The 20,260-nt window shown below is 46.3% G+C and overlaps 2 protein-coding genes across 8 annotated transcripts in view; one reads left to right on the plus strand and one right to left on the minus strand.

Moving 5' to 3' along the window:
- Positions 1-3,863, plus strand: part of LOC137879827 (citron Rho-interacting kinase) — a 75,330-nt gene extending 71,467 nt beyond the window's left edge. For all 7 annotated transcript variants that reach the window (XM_068720740.1, XM_068720739.1, XM_068720738.1 and 4 more), the window contains one exon: positions 2,741-3,863. In XM_068720740.1, coding sequence (XP_068576841.1) covers positions 2,741-2,764 — 24 coding nt within the window. In that variant the 3' untranslated portion in view covers positions 2,765-3,863. The remainder of the gene's footprint in view (positions 1-2,740) is intronic.
- Positions 3,864-3,932: 69 nt separating this feature from the next.
- mtmr3 (myotubularin related protein 3) overlaps positions 3,933-20,260 on the minus strand; it is a 23,212-nt gene continuing 6,884 nt past the window's right edge. Inside the window, 17 exon segments of the mRNA XM_068720746.1 lie at positions 3,933-8,640; positions 10,511-10,537; positions 11,472-11,545; positions 11,547-11,561; positions 11,687-11,797; positions 11,939-13,469; positions 13,909-14,054; positions 14,492-14,662; positions 14,955-15,140; positions 15,373-15,568; positions 16,661-16,772; positions 16,901-17,032; positions 17,305-17,495; positions 18,078-18,191; positions 18,505-18,601; positions 18,683-18,849; positions 19,723-19,805. Coding sequence (XP_068576847.1) covers positions 8,463-8,640; positions 10,511-10,537; positions 11,472-11,545; positions 11,547-11,561; positions 11,687-11,797; positions 11,939-13,469; positions 13,909-14,054; positions 14,492-14,662; positions 14,955-15,140; positions 15,373-15,568; positions 16,661-16,772; positions 16,901-17,032; positions 17,305-17,495; positions 18,078-18,191; positions 18,505-18,601; positions 18,683-18,849; positions 19,723-19,805 — 3,531 coding nt within the window. The 3' untranslated portion in view covers positions 3,933-8,462.

Genomic DNA, 20,260 nt, shown 5'->3' on the forward strand with positions numbered 1-20,260 from the left:
TCAAGACACTTAACCCCAAAATTGCTACCGTAGCTGTGTAGATAGATACTGAAGGATGAATGTTTTTCACTGTTTTCGACATACTGTACTATGACTGTTTTTCACTTTTTTTGACATGCTATACTATGACTGTTTTTCACTTTTTTCGACATACTATACTTTGACTGTTTTTCAATTTTTTCGACATGCTATACTATGACTGTTTTCGACATGCTATACTATGACTGTTTTCGACATGCTATACTATGACTGTTTTTCACTTTTTTCGACATACTATACTATGAATGTTTTTAAATTTTTTCGAAGCGCTATACTATGACTCTTTTCGACATGCTATACTATGACTGTTTTTCACTTTTTTTGACATGACTTGGGTGACCGTGGATAAGTGGAGAACGGGGCTGCCTTTCAATCAGAGGGTCAGTGGTTCGATCCCCAGCTCTGGCTCTGCTATTCTCATGTCATTGTGCCATGATCAAGACACTTAACCCCAAAATTGCTACCGTAGCTGTGTAGATAGATACTGAAGGATGAATGTTTTTCACTGTTTTCGACATACTGTACTATTACTGTTTTTCACTTTTTCCGACATGCTATACTATGACTGTTTTCGACATGCTATACTATGACTGTTTTTCACTTTTTTCGACATGCTATACTATGACTGTTTTTCACTTTTTTTGACATACTATACTATGACTGTTTTCGACATGCTATACTATGACTGTTTTCGACATACTGTACTATTACTGTTTTTCACTTTTTCCGACATGCTATACTATGACTGTTTTCGACATGCTATACTATGACTGTTTTTCACTTTTTCGACATGCTATACTATGACTGTTTTTCAATTTTTTCGACATGCTATACTATGACTGTTTTCGACATGCTATACTATGACTGTTTTTCACTTTTTCCGACATGCTATACTATGACTGTTTTTCACTTTTTTTGACATTCTATACTATGACTGTTTCTCACTTTTTTCGACATGCTACTATGACTGTTTTTCAATTTTTTCGACATGCTATATTATGACTGTTTTCGACATGCTTTACTATGACTGTTTTTCACTTTTTTTGACATTCTATACTATGACTGTTTTTCACTTTTTTCGACATGCTATACTATACTATGACTGTTTTTCAATTTTTTCGACATGCTATACTATTACTGTTTTCGACATGCTATACTATGACTGTTTTTCTATTTTTTCGACATGCTATACTATGACTGATTTCGACATGCTATACTCTGACTGTTTTTCACTTTTTTCGACATGCTATACTATGACTGTTTTTCACTTTTTCCGACATGCTATACTATGACTGTTTTCGACATGCTATACTATGACTGTTTTTCAATTTTTTCGACATCTTATACTATGACTGTTTTTCACTTTTTTCGACATACTATACTATACTATGACTGTTTTTCACTTTTTTCGACATGCTATACTATGACTGTTTTTCAATTTTTTCGACATGCTATACTATGACTGTTTTCGACATGCTATACTATGACTGTTTTTCACTTTTTTTGACATTCTATACTATGACTGTTTCTCACTTTTTTCGACATGCTATACTATGACTGTTTTTCAATTTTTTCGACATGCTATACTATGACTGTTTTCGACATGCTATACTATGACTGTTTTTCAATTTTTTCGACATGCTATACTATGACTGTTTTCGACATGCTATACTATGACTGTTTTTCACTTTTTCCGACATGTTATACTATGACTGTTTTCGACATGCTATACTATGACTGTTTTTCACTTTTTTTGACATTCTATACTATGACTGTTTTTCACTTTTTTCGACATACTATACTATACTATGACTGTTTTTCACTTTTTTCGACATACTATACTATGACTGTTTTTCACTTTTTTCGACATACTATACTATGACTGTTTTCGACATGCTATACTATGACTGTTTTTCAATTTTTTCGACATGCTATACTATGACTGTTTTTCACTTTTTCCGACATGCTATACTATGACTGTTTTTCACTTTTTTCGACATGCTATACTTTGACTGTTTTTCATTTTTTTCGACATTCTATACTATGACTGTTTTTCAATTTTTTCGACATGCTATACTATGACTGTTTTCGACATGCTATACTATGACTGTTTTTCACTTTTTTCGACATGCCATACTATGACTTTTCGACATGCTATACTATGACTGTTTTCGACATACTATACTATGACTGTTTTCGACATGCTATACTGTGACTGTTTTTCACTTTTTTTGACATGCTATACGATGACTTTTTATGACTTTTTTCAACATGCTATACTATGATTTTTTTATGACTTTTTTCGACATGCTATACTATGACGTTTTTTTTTTTAAATACTTTGTTAGATATGCTATACTATGATGACTTTTTACATGCTAAACAATAATGACGTTATATCATTTCTTTTGACACACTACACTACGCTTTGTTGTGGGACTTTTTTTTTCGACCAGGGGTATTCAATTATAACTCAACAAGGTCCAGTTAGAGAGAATTTCCTCATTCAAAGGTCCGGAACATCACAATAATAACTTGCTGACATGATATACTCTGACTGATTTGTGACATCTTTTGACCTACTATACTATGACTGTTTTGTGATTATCTAGGAAAAACCTAAAACTATGAATTGAATAGAACAAGAGGATGCAATATGAATATGAGAGCTGAACCTTTTGTCCCCGTTGTTGTGTTGCAGGTGTGGGATCAGTCATCGGTGTGAATCCAGGTCCACGCTGCTCCTGACTGGAGGTCGAAGAGAAGCTCTTGATCCACCCCTGAGTGCAAGCACACTTACACGAACACAAACACGCATCGCTCAGGCTGAACGTCGGCCCCATTGCCTGTACATAGTGCGGTCTCAGTCCCTCGTCCAATAACCCACCAACCTGCACTGGGAGACGTCTCCCGAGACAATCCTCTTTTTCTGACTCGTACTTTTATGGGAGGAATCCCACCGTCCATTAGGTGGCAGGGAGCCTACGCCGATCTACAGATCCAGATAATCTACTTTATGATATGTACTCACAGGTGTAAATATTGCTGTCTGAGTTTTTATAGATAAAAGGGAATAGTCGGCCGGTGAAGCCATGTCTATTTTTTTTAAAAATGAGTTTCTAAAGACGTCGCAGGGAGATTTATGTCGTTGGTTACGAGATATATCGATATTTCATTAGAATCTGAAGTTCATGATGATGAAGAGGTCTGAGGAGGCGAGATTTTGCACCCGAGATTGGATGTGAACAGGAGTTAAACGCTTGTTCTTGCTACATGACCTTCTTTCTTTGGATCAGACGTTCGGTCCTCTTGACTCGATAGCCTTTTTAATATATAATTGCTTTTGACAGTCGTCGTCCGGCCATACTTTGTGAAACAATTATTAAGCAACGTTCTGCTCCAAGTGTTCCTCGTGTTGTTTTGAGCAAACCTAAGATCAAGAAACACGCAGCTCTGCCTCCGATGCCGGACGCCGCTGCCTCCGCTTGCTCCGAGTCCACTGCTGCTGCTCCTGATTATGGTTCAGATGTCCTGTTCCTGTGCAGTGATTTGAAGTCTAGTAATCGTCGGGGGGGTCGTCACTTTCTAGCATCGTTCCGTTAGAGCCGGTAGGACACACATCCATCCGTCACAACAGTGAGCATGACTAACTTAAAGCAGCACTCGTCGCTTTTCGATCTGGGTTCTCTCAGTTGTTCTTTTCTGTTACGTATTCACTTGAATTTGCATTCAGTAAGTAGACGTTGATGTTAGACAGTAACTTAAGGTTTTCTTGATTTCTAGAGATGTATACTACTACATGCATTAAACATGATTGAAGTGTCTTCCTTCTTTGTGTGTGTTCAGCGTTCGTCAGTGAGAGCAGATGTCAGGCGCCGCTAGCAGACCACACAGTCGGTTCATCTAGTTTATTTTTCCTTTAATTCTACAACAATGTAACGCTCTTTAAAGTAAATCCGACAAAACAAAAAAATATTCAGACTGAACAAGGAGCACTTGTTGTTACAGGAAATCGCTATGTACAGCTACACACTCCTCTGACAGACGTGAGGAGGTTCAAAGTGCTTATCAAACAGAAGGGGGGGGGGGGGCAAACAAAAAGCAGGAGTGATCCCTTTGTGAGAGACCCGTAATAAAACTGCTTGGCACCAGTCTCCACCAAAAGAGACACACACACACACACACACACACACACACACACACACACACACACACCAATGCTCGGTGCATTCACAGACACAGACACACACACACACACACACACACGCATCACGTGATTACTGGGCTGTTGCAGTCTGATGAAGCACGTCAGCGTGACTGAAGAGAAATAAAACATATGCAGACCAAGAGAGGGAAAAAAAACAAAAACAAAAACAAAAAAAACACACAGCGGTCATACCGGTGACCTGTTCACCACGTGACCCGACCCTCCCACGCACATACAACCACCTCGTCACAACACTGAAAAGCACAGCACACTTTCAGTTCCAGCTTTATTTTGATGCACTCTGTGGCAGTGTCTTCTTAATGACATGTGCAAAAAAAAACAAAAAAAAAACAGCCTTTTTTTCTCTCTATCTTTTAGACAATTCACATTCATGGGTTGTTGAACAAGACAAGCTTGGTGCCCCACATGCCTGTGATGGTGGTGACAATGCAGAGCGAGGATTCATGCTGCCGCCTGTCGGTGTGTCTACAGGGGGGGGGGGCACTACGCATCTCATTACAGCCAGATCTAGTCTTTTGTTGCCATAAATAAATAAATCATCCGTTAATAGGAGCGCTGACCTGGAATAACAAGCTTTACATCAACGTTATGAACGTCGGATGTTAAGTCAGTATCCTGGTTGAAGATCAGTTTATCCAAGTTTCTTGAAATGACAAAACACTCGGATCAGATTAGAGAGGCTGGTCTGGGTCCAACCAAAATTTGAATTTCCTGCACTTGCAATGCAGCGGTACCGTCTCAAATCAACGAGTGTTTGAACAGTTAATGCGCTTCTTGTTGCTCGTCACAAGTAAATATTACGTTTACAGAAATAAGGGGAAAAACTAATTCTGTTGAAGAGACTGGAGATCCAGCTTCTGAATCAAACACCACTTCCACAGCAGGACGGTGACAAACACACACACACACACTTCAAGCCTGTTGTTGTTCTGACCACCTTCCAACATCGGCTCCACTGCACACTTCAACCATCAGCTGATTCAAACCCAACAGGAGACACGATCAGTGATGCCAGCTCGCGTACGATTCAATGAAACCACGCCGTCAATCACAGTTATGCATTTCCTCCGATAGTCAAAAAGGTTGTCGTCTCCGTGGGCCGTCCTCCGCTGAGCCGACCCGCTGATGAGGAGGAAGGAAGTTTAACAGATTGGCAGTCTCAACAATAAGATCACGATGAAGAGGAGCGTCTAGGATTGTGCGCTGTACCTTTAATTCTGCAGCTGACTAAAAGAATAACTCAATGATGACAACGAAGGCCATTCCCAATGATGTCACTAGAAGCTCAGTGGGACTCTGTGTGTGCATGAACAAGTGTGTGTACAAAGTAGAGGTAGTGTTTGTAGATGTCTTTGTATGGAGCAATGTGTGTGTGGGTGAGTCGGGGGGGGATTTTGGGTTTCGGCTGCTTGTTTTGGACCACCGTTCTCTCAGTGCAGACTTCTCACTGGCTACAGACGCACTCGTTTCATTCTCATTCCGACGCGTGACGGTCGGAGGTCACGTGACGCTCCGACTCCTCCCCTTCCTGACACGGACACGGTTAAGAGTGGCCTGTAGCCTCGGATCAGAACCATCGCTCCTCCTCCTCTCAACGAACACTGATTATCCTGTGGCATTTCAATTGTCTGGGTTTGAAACAGCAATTCAGCGACGAAGCTCGAATAAATTAAATCAAAAACAATGATCTCATTTCAGAGGGAGAACCACTGCAGCATCGAGACAGGACACCCTGCATCGCTCGTTAAAAAACAAACACACCCGTCATCTTCAACAGGTCGCAAAATAGACTTTCTTTTCTGCAATTAATAACAAGAAAACAAAGAAATAAAAACAATTAAAAAAAAAACTTTTTGGTGACTAATTAAGTGAGCCACTATTCAAGGATTCTATACATTTTTCTTAAATGCTATATAGGTATCTGAATATATTATTTGATTCATTTATTTTACAAAACGTGTGTGTGTGTGTGTCTGTGTCTGTATGTGTGTCTGTGTCTGTATGTGTGTGTGTGTGTGTGTGTGTGTGTGTGTGTGTGTGTGTGTGTGTGTGTGTGTGTGTGTGTGTGTGTGTGTGTGTGTGTGTGTGTGTGTGTGTGTGTGTGTGTGTGTGTGTGTGTGTGTGTGTGAGGAGGTCATTGAACGGGTGTCAGGCAGAGCGGGTGTCTCTGTGAAGCTTCTCTATCGTATCATATTTCATGAGGGAGTTATAGACTTTTGAAAACGCCAAGAGCCCTTTCTGCTGCCGCCGCTCGCCTCCATTCTACAGCCAATCACAGCGGAGGTCACGAGTGAGGTCACGGTCTACGGCGGCCTCCGGAAAATAACTACATTGAATAAAAATGACGATTTGTGTCGCCTCGCGGAAGTTAAATGTGTCAAATTCACAGCTGTGCTCGTGATTTCCACTGAGAGACTGAAAAGTGACGCTCAGCTCCCAGTGCCTGCTGGGTAAAAATAATAAGGGCGTGAAGGTTTGGCTAACGGGAGAGATTACTCAGCCGGTCAGTCTGCGTCTGACAGCACATCAGCTTAGTAACAGTCTTTCAGCAGGAAGAGCCGAGCGGCCGTCAGCTGTTAAAGGGTCGGATCACTAACTAGTCCCGTCTTAAGACTCACATGGGTGATTCTGGTTAGAGACAATAACTCCTCACTGTGAACCAGACGAGTACTCAAAAGAAGTGAAGTACTTAGAGGATTCTAACCTCCTCTGGGCTGAATCTCAACACAGAAACAAACTCAGAACTGATCACTAATATAGATTTTCTTTCTCGTTGAGATTCAGCCCAGAGCGTTTTAAAAAGGGTCAGTTCACCAAAATACAAAAGTGTGGATGATCCAGTAATGAGTCCGTGGTTTCAGGACTCCATCTCTTCACATGAAGTCAGTTCAGTGATCAGGAGGCGTATGACTCTGTGGAAACAGTGGTACATCTCCTGTGGCTTGGGAGGGTCCCGATCAAGTCCGATGATGTCATAGTGATGTCATCAGGGCGCGTTTAAAGACACTACAGAGTTGCATTTTTGGAGCCTGAACCACACCAAGGACTAAAAGTCTCTGCTCCATCAATTATGACAATTTTTGTTTGAATACAATTTAGATCACCCAACTGTATGGAAGCTCAATACTAAATCTGTGGCGAGTTATTTTATAATGGAATAGTCAAACTGCAGAAAACAGCCGCTGGTTTCAGGCTCTCTAATGCAACTTTTCTTTGTCATATTTGTTATTGAATTGAACATCTTGTCGTTTTGGAACGTAGCGTAAAACAAGCAATACGAATTAGACATTATCCTGGTCATATTTCACTATATTCTGATATATTAAAGAAAGAAAAAGTGAATGGATGAATCGGTAAAATGATCCGATGACTTCTTAACAATTGAAAGCAACAGGAGCAGCTCTTAGTCAATTCACCTCCACTGTCTCCGGGTGGCAGCAGAAATCCCAGAACGAGCTAAAATGAGAGTTGATTCACGTTTGACGCCACTAGAGGAGCGTGAGGTAACACAGCGTTGCAATTTGGGGTGAACTGACCCTTAAAGCCTAAACAACATCAGCGAAACATCATTCCTAAAGCTGAGGGAGCGTCTCTGGAGATCGTCCATGTGGCTACTGATCCTACGTCCTCCAAAGTCAAGAGTCCACGCTTTGAGATGACGGTGCGTTTAGAGTCTGACGAGCTGCTAAATGATTCAACGGACCGAAGTCCTCCGAGAGAGTTCAGCAAACACAGCGAGACCTCCTCCTCTGCCCGCCTGGTCCAAGGCACCAGGATGTCCATTCTCACTCCTCCGGCCTCGGAGTGGAGACCCGTCACTGCCACAAACCATCTGTGTGGCAAATGTGTGCATTACTCTCTCTCTCTCTCTCACACACACACACACACACACACACACAAGCGCGCACACACACACACACACACACACCTCCTGTGCACACCCCCCTTTCAGAGCACTCGGCATCTCACCAACACGTCATTCAGCTCCTCCGCCGCGTCATCCTCTGTATATACACATTAAATTCCATCTCTGCGGCACACACACACACACACACACACACACACACACACACACACACACACACACACACACACACACACAAAGTACATGGGACATTCTGTGTAGCTCCTGTGCTCTTCGGCGGTGCGCCTGTGTCGGCGGCCGGCTGCTCATCCCGTCCTGCTGCTCTGAAGCTCAGTTGGAGCTGGCCGTGATGGGTTTCTCCAGGTCCAGGTCCAGGTCCAGGGGAGCCGGGCAAAGCTTGAGGCTGCCGTAGCAGGTCTTGCAGACGCGGCTGGGCTCGAACAGCTGCTGGCTTGGCACTGGGATCTTCTGGTCGCAACAGCTGGCGCAGAACACGTTACCGCAGTTCCTGCAGAGAAGCACAGACGGGTCACTGCCTCTCCACACCTACAGTCACCACGGGTCACCACGGGTCTCCTGGTCTCTATGTCTGCACTCGGCCCCGATCTTCATGCACGGAAAACAGAGTTAGCTGGATTCGATTGTCAAACGTGATACAAGTCTAGATGTTTTAGCTGGAGCTCAGACCTGCAACAGTGCAGACTCACTGAGACTATCTGGATGAGGATGTTTAACACTTTTCATACAATTACTTATTTCCAGATATAAATGAGTCCTTTCCTCAGAGGAACCGGACAGAAATGTGGTTATATATGGGGGGGGGGGGGGGGGGGGGGTTCACAATTTTAACACAAAACAGGATGAAAATAAATAAATAAATATATAATAAATGAATTTGAATCTATTTACTGAACTCATTTTGCTTGAATTTGTAATTCAAGCAAAAACATTTAGTCTGCTTGAAGAGAAGTCTTTTAACTGGATTTGAAGTTAAAGGATAAGGTAATATTCCAAAACCAACATTGTGTCAGTTAGTAAATCTGTCCAAACTCAGCGGCTCCTACTTCATGTTTGAGTGTAAATATTGAAATCGTGGTTCTTTTCTTCTTTGTGAAACATCTGGTTTGGTCGCCTCGGTGAGGAGTATTTTCGGTGGTGGACAGAATGTGAGACTAACTCAAAATGAACTACGATGTGTCAAATGTTACCCGGTGCAACGCACTGATGTGCTCTCAATAGTGTTGGCCATTGGAAGAAGACATACTGCTGATATACTAGTGGGATCAACTCAGTGCTGGTTGAGGTCTGAATATCAGCAGACTTATCCTGTAACTTCTGAGCAGCTGTAGAGCCATTTCAGAGAACGACCATGTGATCCGCAACGGGGTGCTGATGTGAAAATGTGTCTCCTGTAAGCAAACTGATTTACGAAACATGATTGTTGTCGTTGCTCCGTCTGATCACAATCGGATCACTTTGGACGCATGATAGAACAGGTGGAAGGAGGAACCGATCCTCATCCTGTTCACTTCCACTCTGCGGTGACGCATCAACACACGCCGGGTTAGCAGAGGCGCTCCGGCACTCGGTGGCGCTAGCTTGATAATTCGGCCCATTAATAAAAGAACACGTTACCATCACTAGACAGGAAGGCAGGTCACACTGGAGGCTTCAGATAGCCATGCTCAGATTGAGATGTAAGGCCATGCTCACACACCGACACACACCTGAACTCAGCCTGAGCAAAAAGTTACAATTAAAGAAAAAGATCCGATTCACTCGGACTCTCTGGTCTTTTACAGCGCCGAGTGGACCGAGTGGTGTCCAGAACCATGCTGCGCTGCTGGGAGGTGAGATGCAGACGGCTGGTTTCGGGGGCAGCATGCTGCCATGTTGTGTGTTGAGGGTGGTGGTGGGGGTGGGGGGTGGGGGGGGCAGGATGCGGATGTGGTGCTATGGCAGGAGGAGTGTTGAGGTTGAGGAAGTCCACAGTTTGGGTGGTTTTTTTTTAGATTAGAATTTTTTTTCCCCCAGGTGGAATAACAATCAGCCCCTCGACCAATCACAGCCCTCCCTCCCACTGACAGCACCTCGCTCACACACAGCCAATTAAAAAAAATAAATCGCTGACTGTAAACACATTGGCTCAGCAGGACGCACACTCAAGTCAATACATCTCAGACATGAAGAGAGATTTCCCTGAAGATTTTCTGACAACTACGACAGAATGAGAGGGAAACCAGATGCAACAGGTGAGGAGGGGGGAGGAGCAGCAGGGAGGGGGGGGGGGGGGGGATTAGGCGGTGCAGCGATGCCAGGTTAAAAGGGTGGATGGTGGAGGGTGGGGTGGCGGAGGGGACAGGGGAGCCGGATCTCACCAGACCTCCTGGACAGGCTCCCTGCCACTGTAGAGAGGGGCAGACAATGGATAAGAGCTGCCTGAGCAGTGGAGAACACGTCACACACTAGAACACACTTCCTGCTGAAGATGTGCGACTAAAATCTAGAAAATCTAAGATTGCTACAATTGTGAGATGGGTGCATTGCTACACTGGTGATTCCAGACTTCTGTGTTTTGAATCCATGGCTGATTTTTTACAATAAGATTAATATAATAACAGATTATTGAAGACAGCTTTGTCTGCAGTCCAGACCACACCGGACGAGCAACTAGACGTCCAAATGAATCCTACTCAAACTCCTGCCACTCTTTGATTAAGTTAAATTGATTAGGGGTGACCCCGAACAGTCGACTACTCGATCTAAGGAGCCCGATTCAACCGAAGATCTCGTCGGATCAGCGGCGGTGGAGAATGTGGAAGTGAAACAAGAGATCATTCCAGAATGATCTCGTTCTGCTCACCTCAAATCACCAAATATCCAGACACTTTGAAGTACTTTGAATGGTCAAAGTTGTTCAGTCTGGCCCAGTTATGTTTACAAAAACAATCACTCTAATCTGATTCAACTCTGTCTACGTGGAGACCATCGTGATGTCATCTGGGTCATCTCAGCGTGGGCTTGAGTCACCTCATAATAGAAAATAATAGAAAACCTGCGTTTCAAACTGCAGGTGTGGAGTTGTAAAGCTATGGGTGTTAAGTAAAATCCCACCACGATGAATTTAAGATGAGGAGTGTGAACTGAAAGCTGCCTCAGCCCTAATCTGGACTAGTCTGGATGTATCGGGACACATGAACTCAGTCTGAACCGAAGAGGGAGGAGCTTAAACAGAGGAAACGTCTCTTTAAGCCTCGACGGGACAGACAGGAGAGGTCAATGGCAGGGGTCGTGACTGAAGGTTGGAGCTTCTGCAGCTCGATAACCCTCAGTACATACCTGCAGTGATGCTTCCTGGCGGCGAGCCAGAACCTGCTCTCACAGCCGTAACACTGGGCTGCCAAATGGTCGGGGGTACCAGCGGGTCACCTGTAATGTATAGACTAATCTCAGTTCACAGCTCCCGGCAACCATCATCAACTGCCATTTCTCAGAGATCTCCACACATGCGAGCTGCTTCCCCTCCCTGAAGCGATCGTGGCCCGGCCGCTCACCTCAGTGTCCTGCTTGTCCACCTGCTCCCAGCTGGCCTCGGAGAAAAGCTCTGTGCTGCAGCGAGACAAACAGTTGGGATCCAGGTTGTACTCAGAGTCTGTCATTGAGGTCTGCATGGAGGGAGACACAGACAATCAGAAGGAGTGTGAAGGAGTTCATCATGCTCAAGTTACAACTTAAAATGGAATCATCCAGGAGGTAAACAGACGGGCTGGTTGGTCACTTTCACGGTTGTCCTGTCAGCGTCTTACCACTTCGTCTCCCATGTCTCCGTTGATCCTGTGGGACCCGGCGTGCTGCTGATTCTCCAGGCGTTTCCACAGTTCCTGCACCTGCTTCTTCAGAGTCTCCACCTCCATCTGGTGTCCCGCCTCGATCTGCCTCAGCCTCTGCTGGATGACGTCCGTGTGCAGGGTCAGCCCGTCGTCGTCGAGGTGGCTGCGGGACGGCTGCTCCGGGCTGATGGCAGCCCGGCCCAGCAGGGCGTGGCACCAGCGGTGGTGGGAGCAGCTTCCGCGTGGATGGAGGATCAGGGAGTTGCAGCTCGCTAGGGACACCTGTCGACTCAGGGGAACCCTCTCCCCGTTCCCTTTGGCCCAGTGATGTCCTCCGCAGGGCTCCCCGTCGGAGCTGTCGCCGTTACAAATCCCCTCCCTGCCGAGGTCAGCGCTCACAGACTGAAAGGCACAGACCGAGGGTCGCTTGCTGCCCCCGTTTAAAGTTCTGATAAAGCCGTGCTCGCCCGCCTCCAGTCCTTTCTCCTTCCTGGAGCAGGGCGGTTGGTTCCTGCCGTCACTGCAGGGCTGACGAGCCGGACAGACGGGTGGCTGTGCTGCTGGCTCCATCTTGCCACAGGCCTCTTCAGTTAAAGTCTCTGTGGAGCTTTCCATCAGGGAGGCCCTCTTCTCCACCTGCTCACCGTGGTCAGATTCAGAGTCAGGGCAGGTCTCCTCATTCACGTCTGGCTCTGGCTCTTCAGGCGACCGGTCCACAAAGCCGTTAGTTATAGTTCTGTGGGCCGCAGGCTCCTCTGGCTCGTCTGAGACGGACTCACCGAGTCCATGTGCAAGCTCCTCTTGCACAGAAGAGTTCTCTACGTCCTGCTTCTCCAGATCCTCGGGGGCCTGGGTCACCTCCGCTGCTTGTTGCTCGAGCTCCTCTGCCATCTGTGTGGGCAGAGGGGGAGACACACCCTCCTCCTCGGCCCCCATTACGCCATTTACTGGATGGTGACCATTAGCAAGTGCTTCTCTCTGCATCTCCGTCCCGCTGACCTCAGCGCACTGACCGTCCTCTTCAACCTTTGCTACTTCCTCTGTCTCTGTGTCAACGGTGTCAGTGACACGTGCGACAGCAGCACCTCCCTCTCTCTGAACATCTGCTCCCGCCTCCTCCTTAGTGGCTTCCTGAAGGATGTTCTCCATTTGGCCCTCCGCCACACCCACCGCCACCGAGAGCTCCGCCTCCTTTGCTTCCTCTCCCGTTGCTGCTGCGCTCACAGAGGCTTCCTGTCCGAGCTCGGCGCGCGAGCCCTGGGGCTGCGGGCTGTCCTCCAGTTCAGAGTCCACTCCGTCTGGGTAAGGCCCCACTCCGTTAGGCCGCACCTCCTGGTCCGGGTTGCCCCCTCCCTCGGGCCCCACTGCCATGTTGAGCTCCAGAGATCGCCGGTGGTCTTGCCACTTCTCGTTGAGGCTCGGGTCACTGGAGCGGCGGTTAGGAGCCAGAGAGCTTCCCAGCTCACATGCGCTGGGCAAGTTGTCGAACGAACGAGTCTTCGTACGTCTGAAGAAGAATGAACAAAAGAAGAATTATGCTCAGGAAACAACATGTCAGTACATAATAATAAATCAGTGTGTCTATGACCAATCTGCAGCTGCACACACAATCATTACAAAATGTTTAGTCAACAAATAAATCACGTCAGTCTCATCAAAACAAGAAAAATGCATTCAGACTTAGTGTCTTTAACTTAGAGCCAGCAATCATAAATGATGCAATCATTGAAATGAATCAACTTCCTGCTGCTCTTCCTCGATGGTATGACCGTCATGTGACACACGGTAAGCATAGCGTAAAGTAAAACTCTATCTGTGAGCAAAGTATCTAAGCAGTGGAGTTGAAACACCCGGCCCGTCTGGCTGTGGGAGTCCTCCACCTGTGTTTATCTTACATGAGGGAGGAAGAGAGGGGGGGGGGTTGGGTGCCAGCACGCCAGGCTCACCTGCCCAGGGGCGCGTCCTCAGCGTTGCCACCAGGCACCGGGTAGGGGGCGCAGGAGTCATCCGAGGGGGTGGTGGGGGAGGAGCTGGGCAGGTAGACCGCCGTCCACAGCATCAGGTTGCGTACGTGACACACTGGGTGGAGAACCTGCAACAACAGCTGCAAAGCTTAGCTCGGTGTCATCGGGAGAAAGAAGGGAAATGATCAATAACAGCAGGAAAATAATGTGGAAACAAATAAGATAAGAATAAGATTTTCCCCTCATGGTAAGTGGAGATGATTTATGGTTATGAAACCCACAGACATACAGTGCAAACACAAAAACAACAGTAACCACAAGAATTCAAATCTCACAGGCCTCAACAATTAGCAAGAAATCATTATGACATGCATAGCTCTGGGGCTCATCTTTCCCACAATGCATTAGAATGATTTGTTTTTGTTTTTAATCCCACTGAGGCATTTTCTTTAACGTCGTTAACTTAAGTTCCTCGTTAGTCTTCAAACCAGAACTAGCAGCAGCCACTTCCTAGAGGACTCAAGGACTCAAGGACTCAACACTTAGCGGTAGACAGAGGACGTACTATCTCGGAGTGGGAGGAGTACAGCATGTTCCTCAGTGTGCGGTTTGCCGGTCTCAGCAGGGACCAGACGGAGCAGGTCCGCTCCTGAACGTGGCGGTCCTCCCTCTCCTTGCCGCTGTTACACAGGAAGGTGCCGAACAGACAGGAGTAGGTGTGCTGCACCATTTTCACCTGCGCACACACACACACACACACACACACACACACACACACACACACACTGACATGTAGAGGCTTGTATACACACTTCAAGTATGATAATAAGAGCTGAGATGACAGGAGCTTCATAATACGACTTAACACACCAGACTGGAACTGCATCAGTCGCTCACGATCAGAAAGTGACATGAAGACACTTGAACCAGAGGCACTACTGCATGACAGCGTTCTGAAGCATCTAACCTCAGGATTCTCTCAGACTCCACTAGTTCTGTTTGACATCAGACACCAAACGTTTACGCACCAGGAAGGCCTCATTAAACTCAAAGGAGCATGGGAACTGCCTCTGCAGCTGGTGAACACAGTCCAGCCACTGCAGGAAGACGGGGCAGCGCTCGTTCAGGTCCTCGGAGTTCTCTCCATGGCCGCAGCGGTCGGAGAACTTGTGGCCGAAGTCGAGCCAATCGGTCTCCACCAAAACCTGGAAGCCCTGCACAGAGACGTCACAAGATCTTTGACTCAATGGAGCGATGGCGTGACACTTTTAGACCAATCACACCGACGGTTTCCTGCTATCAATTCTATCCTAGATGCATTGGAATTATCGCATTTATTACACATCACATGTCAATGTTAGGAGAGTCTACATAACCCAAAAATTTCAATAAAAAAACGCTAACAATGGTCCGTGACGGAGCTGAAAGAGGAGGAGTCTTCAGTACCTCAATGGTGCGGTAGTAAGGGTCCAGCAGCACTTTGGACAGAGCGACGATCTGAGGTGTGCGGTCCCAGCCGTCGGAGCAGTGCACCAGAACGGGCCGGTGGTCTCTGTCAACAGCGTTGACCACCAGCAGCGCCGCCTTCAGCAGCAAGGACAGGTGCTGCAGCCACTTGGTGCTCTCTAGTGCAGAAAGCCAGCTGCAGGCACACAGACAGCGAACACATCAGAGGACCTCGTACGCCTCAGACACGTGTTCTATCAGGACCAGGACATAGCCTGGACCGGTGCCACATACCACCGCATCTACAGCTTCATCTAGTTAGCAGCAGCGTCTCTTAAGCTCGTATAGCTGAGAGCACAAACATGATGTAAATGTGTCACTTTCTTAATACTTTCCATCTTAGAAACAAAGTGTTAACTGATCAGTACAATTGTCCTGTATTGTCCTGATGTAAGCCTGTATTTACATAATGCACACTTATGCATTTATTGTTTTTAAAATCAGCAACAACTTTTTTTGGCCAAGCAGAAACAAGCTGTGAACAAACAACACATCAACTCAACTGTGTTCACCAGCTAGCTGCTAGCAAACGACAGACGGTCATATTCCAAAGTAATACCTGACCAGAGGGCGACATGCATACACCTTGACCTACTTCCAGTCTGAGTAAATGTTTCACTTGCCTCATCTTATCTGGGTCATTATCCTCACCATTGTGTGTGTTTTGTATATGAGCGCATGTAAAAAGAGACAGACAAGCCTGTAAATCTACAACTTAGTTCTGTCTCGCTGTGTAAACCAGCCAGCGTCTGGTGGGGCGTCTCACGGGGGGCTCGGCCGGACAGAACGGATGTATTTTAACACGACGGAGGGCAAAACTGGAGCAACCCGGCTCAGGATAATCCGGCTGTAATGGATGGATGGATGCTTTGTAAACTGATACAACAATAATGAAACACCATTAAATGTGCAAAATTCACTACAAGTAATACTCAAATAAAGAAAGTACGAAGGTTTATGTACATGTACTGTATGTTTGTGTAAAATACGCTGGATTAGGATCTAGAGTTGGGAGGATTTTTGCCCTCTGATTGGATCTCCTAAATCACTTTCAACAACGTTCTCTTAAGCCAGAATGATTCCAGGCTTTCTAAATCAGCCACAGATGTGATTACTAGTTACTGACAGTTACAGCAAAGTTTGGAGTTTAATAGTTTTAGCCTGCAGAGCTTTAACGTTACGACTATAGGAAGTCAGATGCACTCCTGGAGGCGTAGAAAAACCGTACTTGGCTGGATCGGGCATCTGAGTGCAGAGGAAACGCAGAGACTGGAAACTCTTGCGGATGGAGTGGATGTTGGCCATGCCCATAAACACCACCTCACAGTTGGGATAGTACTCTGGAACAGGAGGAAAACAATGGTTACATTTCAGCACACGGGACAATCACATCTGCTGTGAACTGAATCCACAGCATCCATTGGCCTAATTCTGCTTGTAACCAGGGGACTGAGCTAAGAAGACCTACCTGGGCATTCACAGCCTCCCCCTTTGGCCCGGTTAGCTACGGCAGCAGCATAGGACCTGGCGTCCAGGATCAGTAACTTGTGGGGCTGGGTGGCCAAAGTCTCCACCTCTGAGCTGTTGGTCATGGAGGATTCTGATACGGACATCAAGCACAGCAAAATGATCCCTCAGTACAGGTCGAGTGAATGTAGGGCTTCATTATCACAATCAAGTCTTATCCAGGCACCTCCATCAGAACCTAAACAGTTAGTGTGAGTTTGTTTACGTCTGCTGCTTCAGACAAGCCCTAACAGCCGACAATCTGTGTGAGATGGTAGGTGTGTGTGTGTGTGTGTGTGTGTGTGTGTGTGTGTGTGTACTGTATGTCAAGAGGGCGAGTGAGGCGGACTGAGTGCGAGCTCTCACCAAAGTCGGTGTCGGGCAGGTCAGTGCCGTTGGTGTAGCCGCCGTTGGACAGGTGTTTGCGGGAGCTGCCGTCCACGGCGCAGGCCTTGGCGATGGACTGGACCAGGTGCTCGTCGTCAGCGTTCCTCCAGCCCCACCAGCTGACCTCTGGCTGACCACAGCGGGCGATCACAGCTCCGGTGGTCTGGTGCCTGTGTGCGGAGGGGACCGGGGAGAAGTTAGCCAAAACACAAGAGAGGTGGTTCACTTCATCTGGGATCTAATCGTATTTACAGGAAGAATATACTGTTTGCTGCTACAGTATGCCAAATACAGGACTACAGAGATGTGGGTTATGACATCATCTACCATCTATTTCTGACGGTCTATTTCATTTTTTGACTGTTCTTTAACCAAGACAAAAAGATTGGCAAACCATCTCATATATATTTTAGGTGCTGTGACGCACAAAACAGGCATAAAGTAGAAGTTTTCCAAAAACTGGTGTTGGCCATGTTGACAAACTCTCAATAGAGCCAAATTGACAAATGTAGCCTGGAGGGAATAATCCATTAATAATTAGCTCTATGCTGTGTTTGTTTTTTTCCAAACAAAAGTGAACTCTGTCCACAGTGGCGCTGATAAAGAGCCGTAAAGATGCTATCTGAAGATGGTTTAATTCCTTTCTCAAACAAAATCCAAAAGTGCCAATCAGCTCCACAGAAGAAGGCTTTTTATTGCCGCGAGGCTGTTCACAAGTTTGACCTTCTACCTCGATTCAAACACACACCGACCTATAAACCACAGCAGGAAACCTCTTCCAGGAGCGGAAGGCTGCCACATTCTCCAGCTCCTTGTCAGTGATCCAGGCTGGCACCAGGAGCTGCTGAGGATAGCTGGGGCAAAGCCTGGCAGAGCAGATGGGAGAGGGAGAGCACAGATTTAACAAAGAGAAAGTGAGAGCACCAAAGGGCTGCGACGGCTCAACTAACGTCTCCGTCTACAGACACCTAATCCTGGGCTGGGCTCTTATCGGCCCAGGGTGCAGCACCAGTGGAGTACAATAACACAAACACCCACTGTCTAACACACACACACACACACACACAGAGACCGACTTGTGCTGTTTGCCAATGAAAGCAAAGAACGGCTCTATCTTCTCGCTGGGAGAGATGGGAAATCAAAACAGCAGCATGCATCCTGAATGAGAGCTACTATTACCTGAACTTGCTGTTGATGTCAGATATCCTCCAGGCGTTTTGTGTGTCAAAGCCCATCCTCTCAACCTCGTTCTTGAACCAGGAAGTCACGTGTTCGCCTACAGAGAGCGGAGAAGCCTGATGAGACCGGAGGTTCTACTGGGGGGCTATGTGAGGACGCGTGAGCGGCGGTAGGGTACCTGGTCTGCACAGCTCGCCGTGCTGCTCCTTCTCGCCGGCGTACACCTCCATGCACCAGGCGTGGAAGGCGAAGGAGAAGAGGTCCTCCAGGCGAGAGGGAGGGCGCACTGCTGCATTCAGCCGCTTCAACCATTCCTGACACTGCTCAAAGGTGGAGAACTGACACCTGCGGATCAAACGCAAAAGACATCATTACACCTTGATCGAGCTACAGAATATGATCAAGGCTGGCGCTTCAATATTGAAAAGACGGGTGAAGTGAAGACAGCGCTGGCGGGTACCGGTTACCAACAGGCTCGGTAGTGAGCAGGATTAAACTATTTGAAGAATTAGATTCCAGTCGTGGCTGCGAAGGATCGCGATCCAAACATTTCTTATAACTCCAGAGCATTGTTAAGATTAAAATGCATTAAAAAAAAAAAAGATAATTCACATCGAACTGAATATTCTGCTTCAGTCCATATCTGTTGGCGAGGTGCAAGCTATGTTTTCACGTGAGACGGTTGATTTAAGAAGAAAACTCCATCATATCCAATGAATTGCTTTATTCAAATTGAGGATTTGAATAAGGGTTTTAAGGGTGATGATGTCATACGACGGCAGACATTCAGAGCTTCATGTAAAAACCTGAATAGAAGATTGGACATTAACAAAAAAAAAAAAAGACATTCGGTTTGGTCCACATTGGATCACTGCTCTTCACCTTTAACGTGTGATTAACAGTAATTAGTTAACAGTAATTAGTGTTGACAGAAAGGGACTTCGCCTACTTGGATAGAAACCTGTACAGCTGATGGATCCTCCGCCACGCTACTGACAGTTCTATCAGTTTTGGTTAATTCTGGGCCCATCTTAGTCAAACATACGGTTCATGGCTGTAGGACTCTTCTGGTACCTTTGCAGTGGGTGCCATGTTTAAGTGGTAACCATAGCAACCTACGCCCCGTGGCTTCGTCCCGTTTTGAACTTGAAAGTTTCCTGTACCTTTAATAAACAGGAGGTTATGTATGTGTGTGTGTGTGTGTGTCACTGGTCATACCTGACGACTTTACAGTCCTTACAGGTGACGTGGAGCTGGAACATATCCCGACACTCCACGCTCTCTATGAGCTGAAGAGGAACCTGGAGAGAGAGAGAGAGAGAGAGAGAGAGAGAGAGAGAGAGAGAGAGAGAGAGAGAGAGAGAGAGAGAGAGAGAGAGAGAGAGAGAGAGAGAGAGCATCAGCACCCAGTCAAACATTAAACAGCGTAACGGACACATGGAACATACTGTACGTACCCAAACACATGCAGTCAGTACGAGTAGTGTGGCAGATTGCAACAGACAATCCATTTAGTGAAGTAGTGGTGGTCTACAGGAAAACTCCTTCACGCAAATAATCAGCAACTTCACATTTTAATTCAAATATGTAATTGTATGAAACACCTTTCAGCCACATGCTGCTCACAGATGACTTGTCCAGGAGCATTTCCATTAACCGTTCACATCACATCTCCCTGAGCTCTGTTAACAGACATCGTCTTCTTAACTTTGAGTGTTGGAGCACAAAAAAAACACTCCACACTAGCTCCAGAAGA

The sequence above is a fragment of the Cebidichthys violaceus genome, unplaced genomic scaffold (assembly GCF_023349555.1).
Source record: "Cebidichthys violaceus isolate CVI_PGR_0920_01 unplaced genomic scaffold, fCebVio1.0.p SCAF_26, whole genome shotgun sequence".
Classification (NCBI taxonomy): domain Eukaryota; kingdom Metazoa; phylum Chordata; class Actinopteri; order Perciformes; family Stichaeidae; genus Cebidichthys; species Cebidichthys violaceus.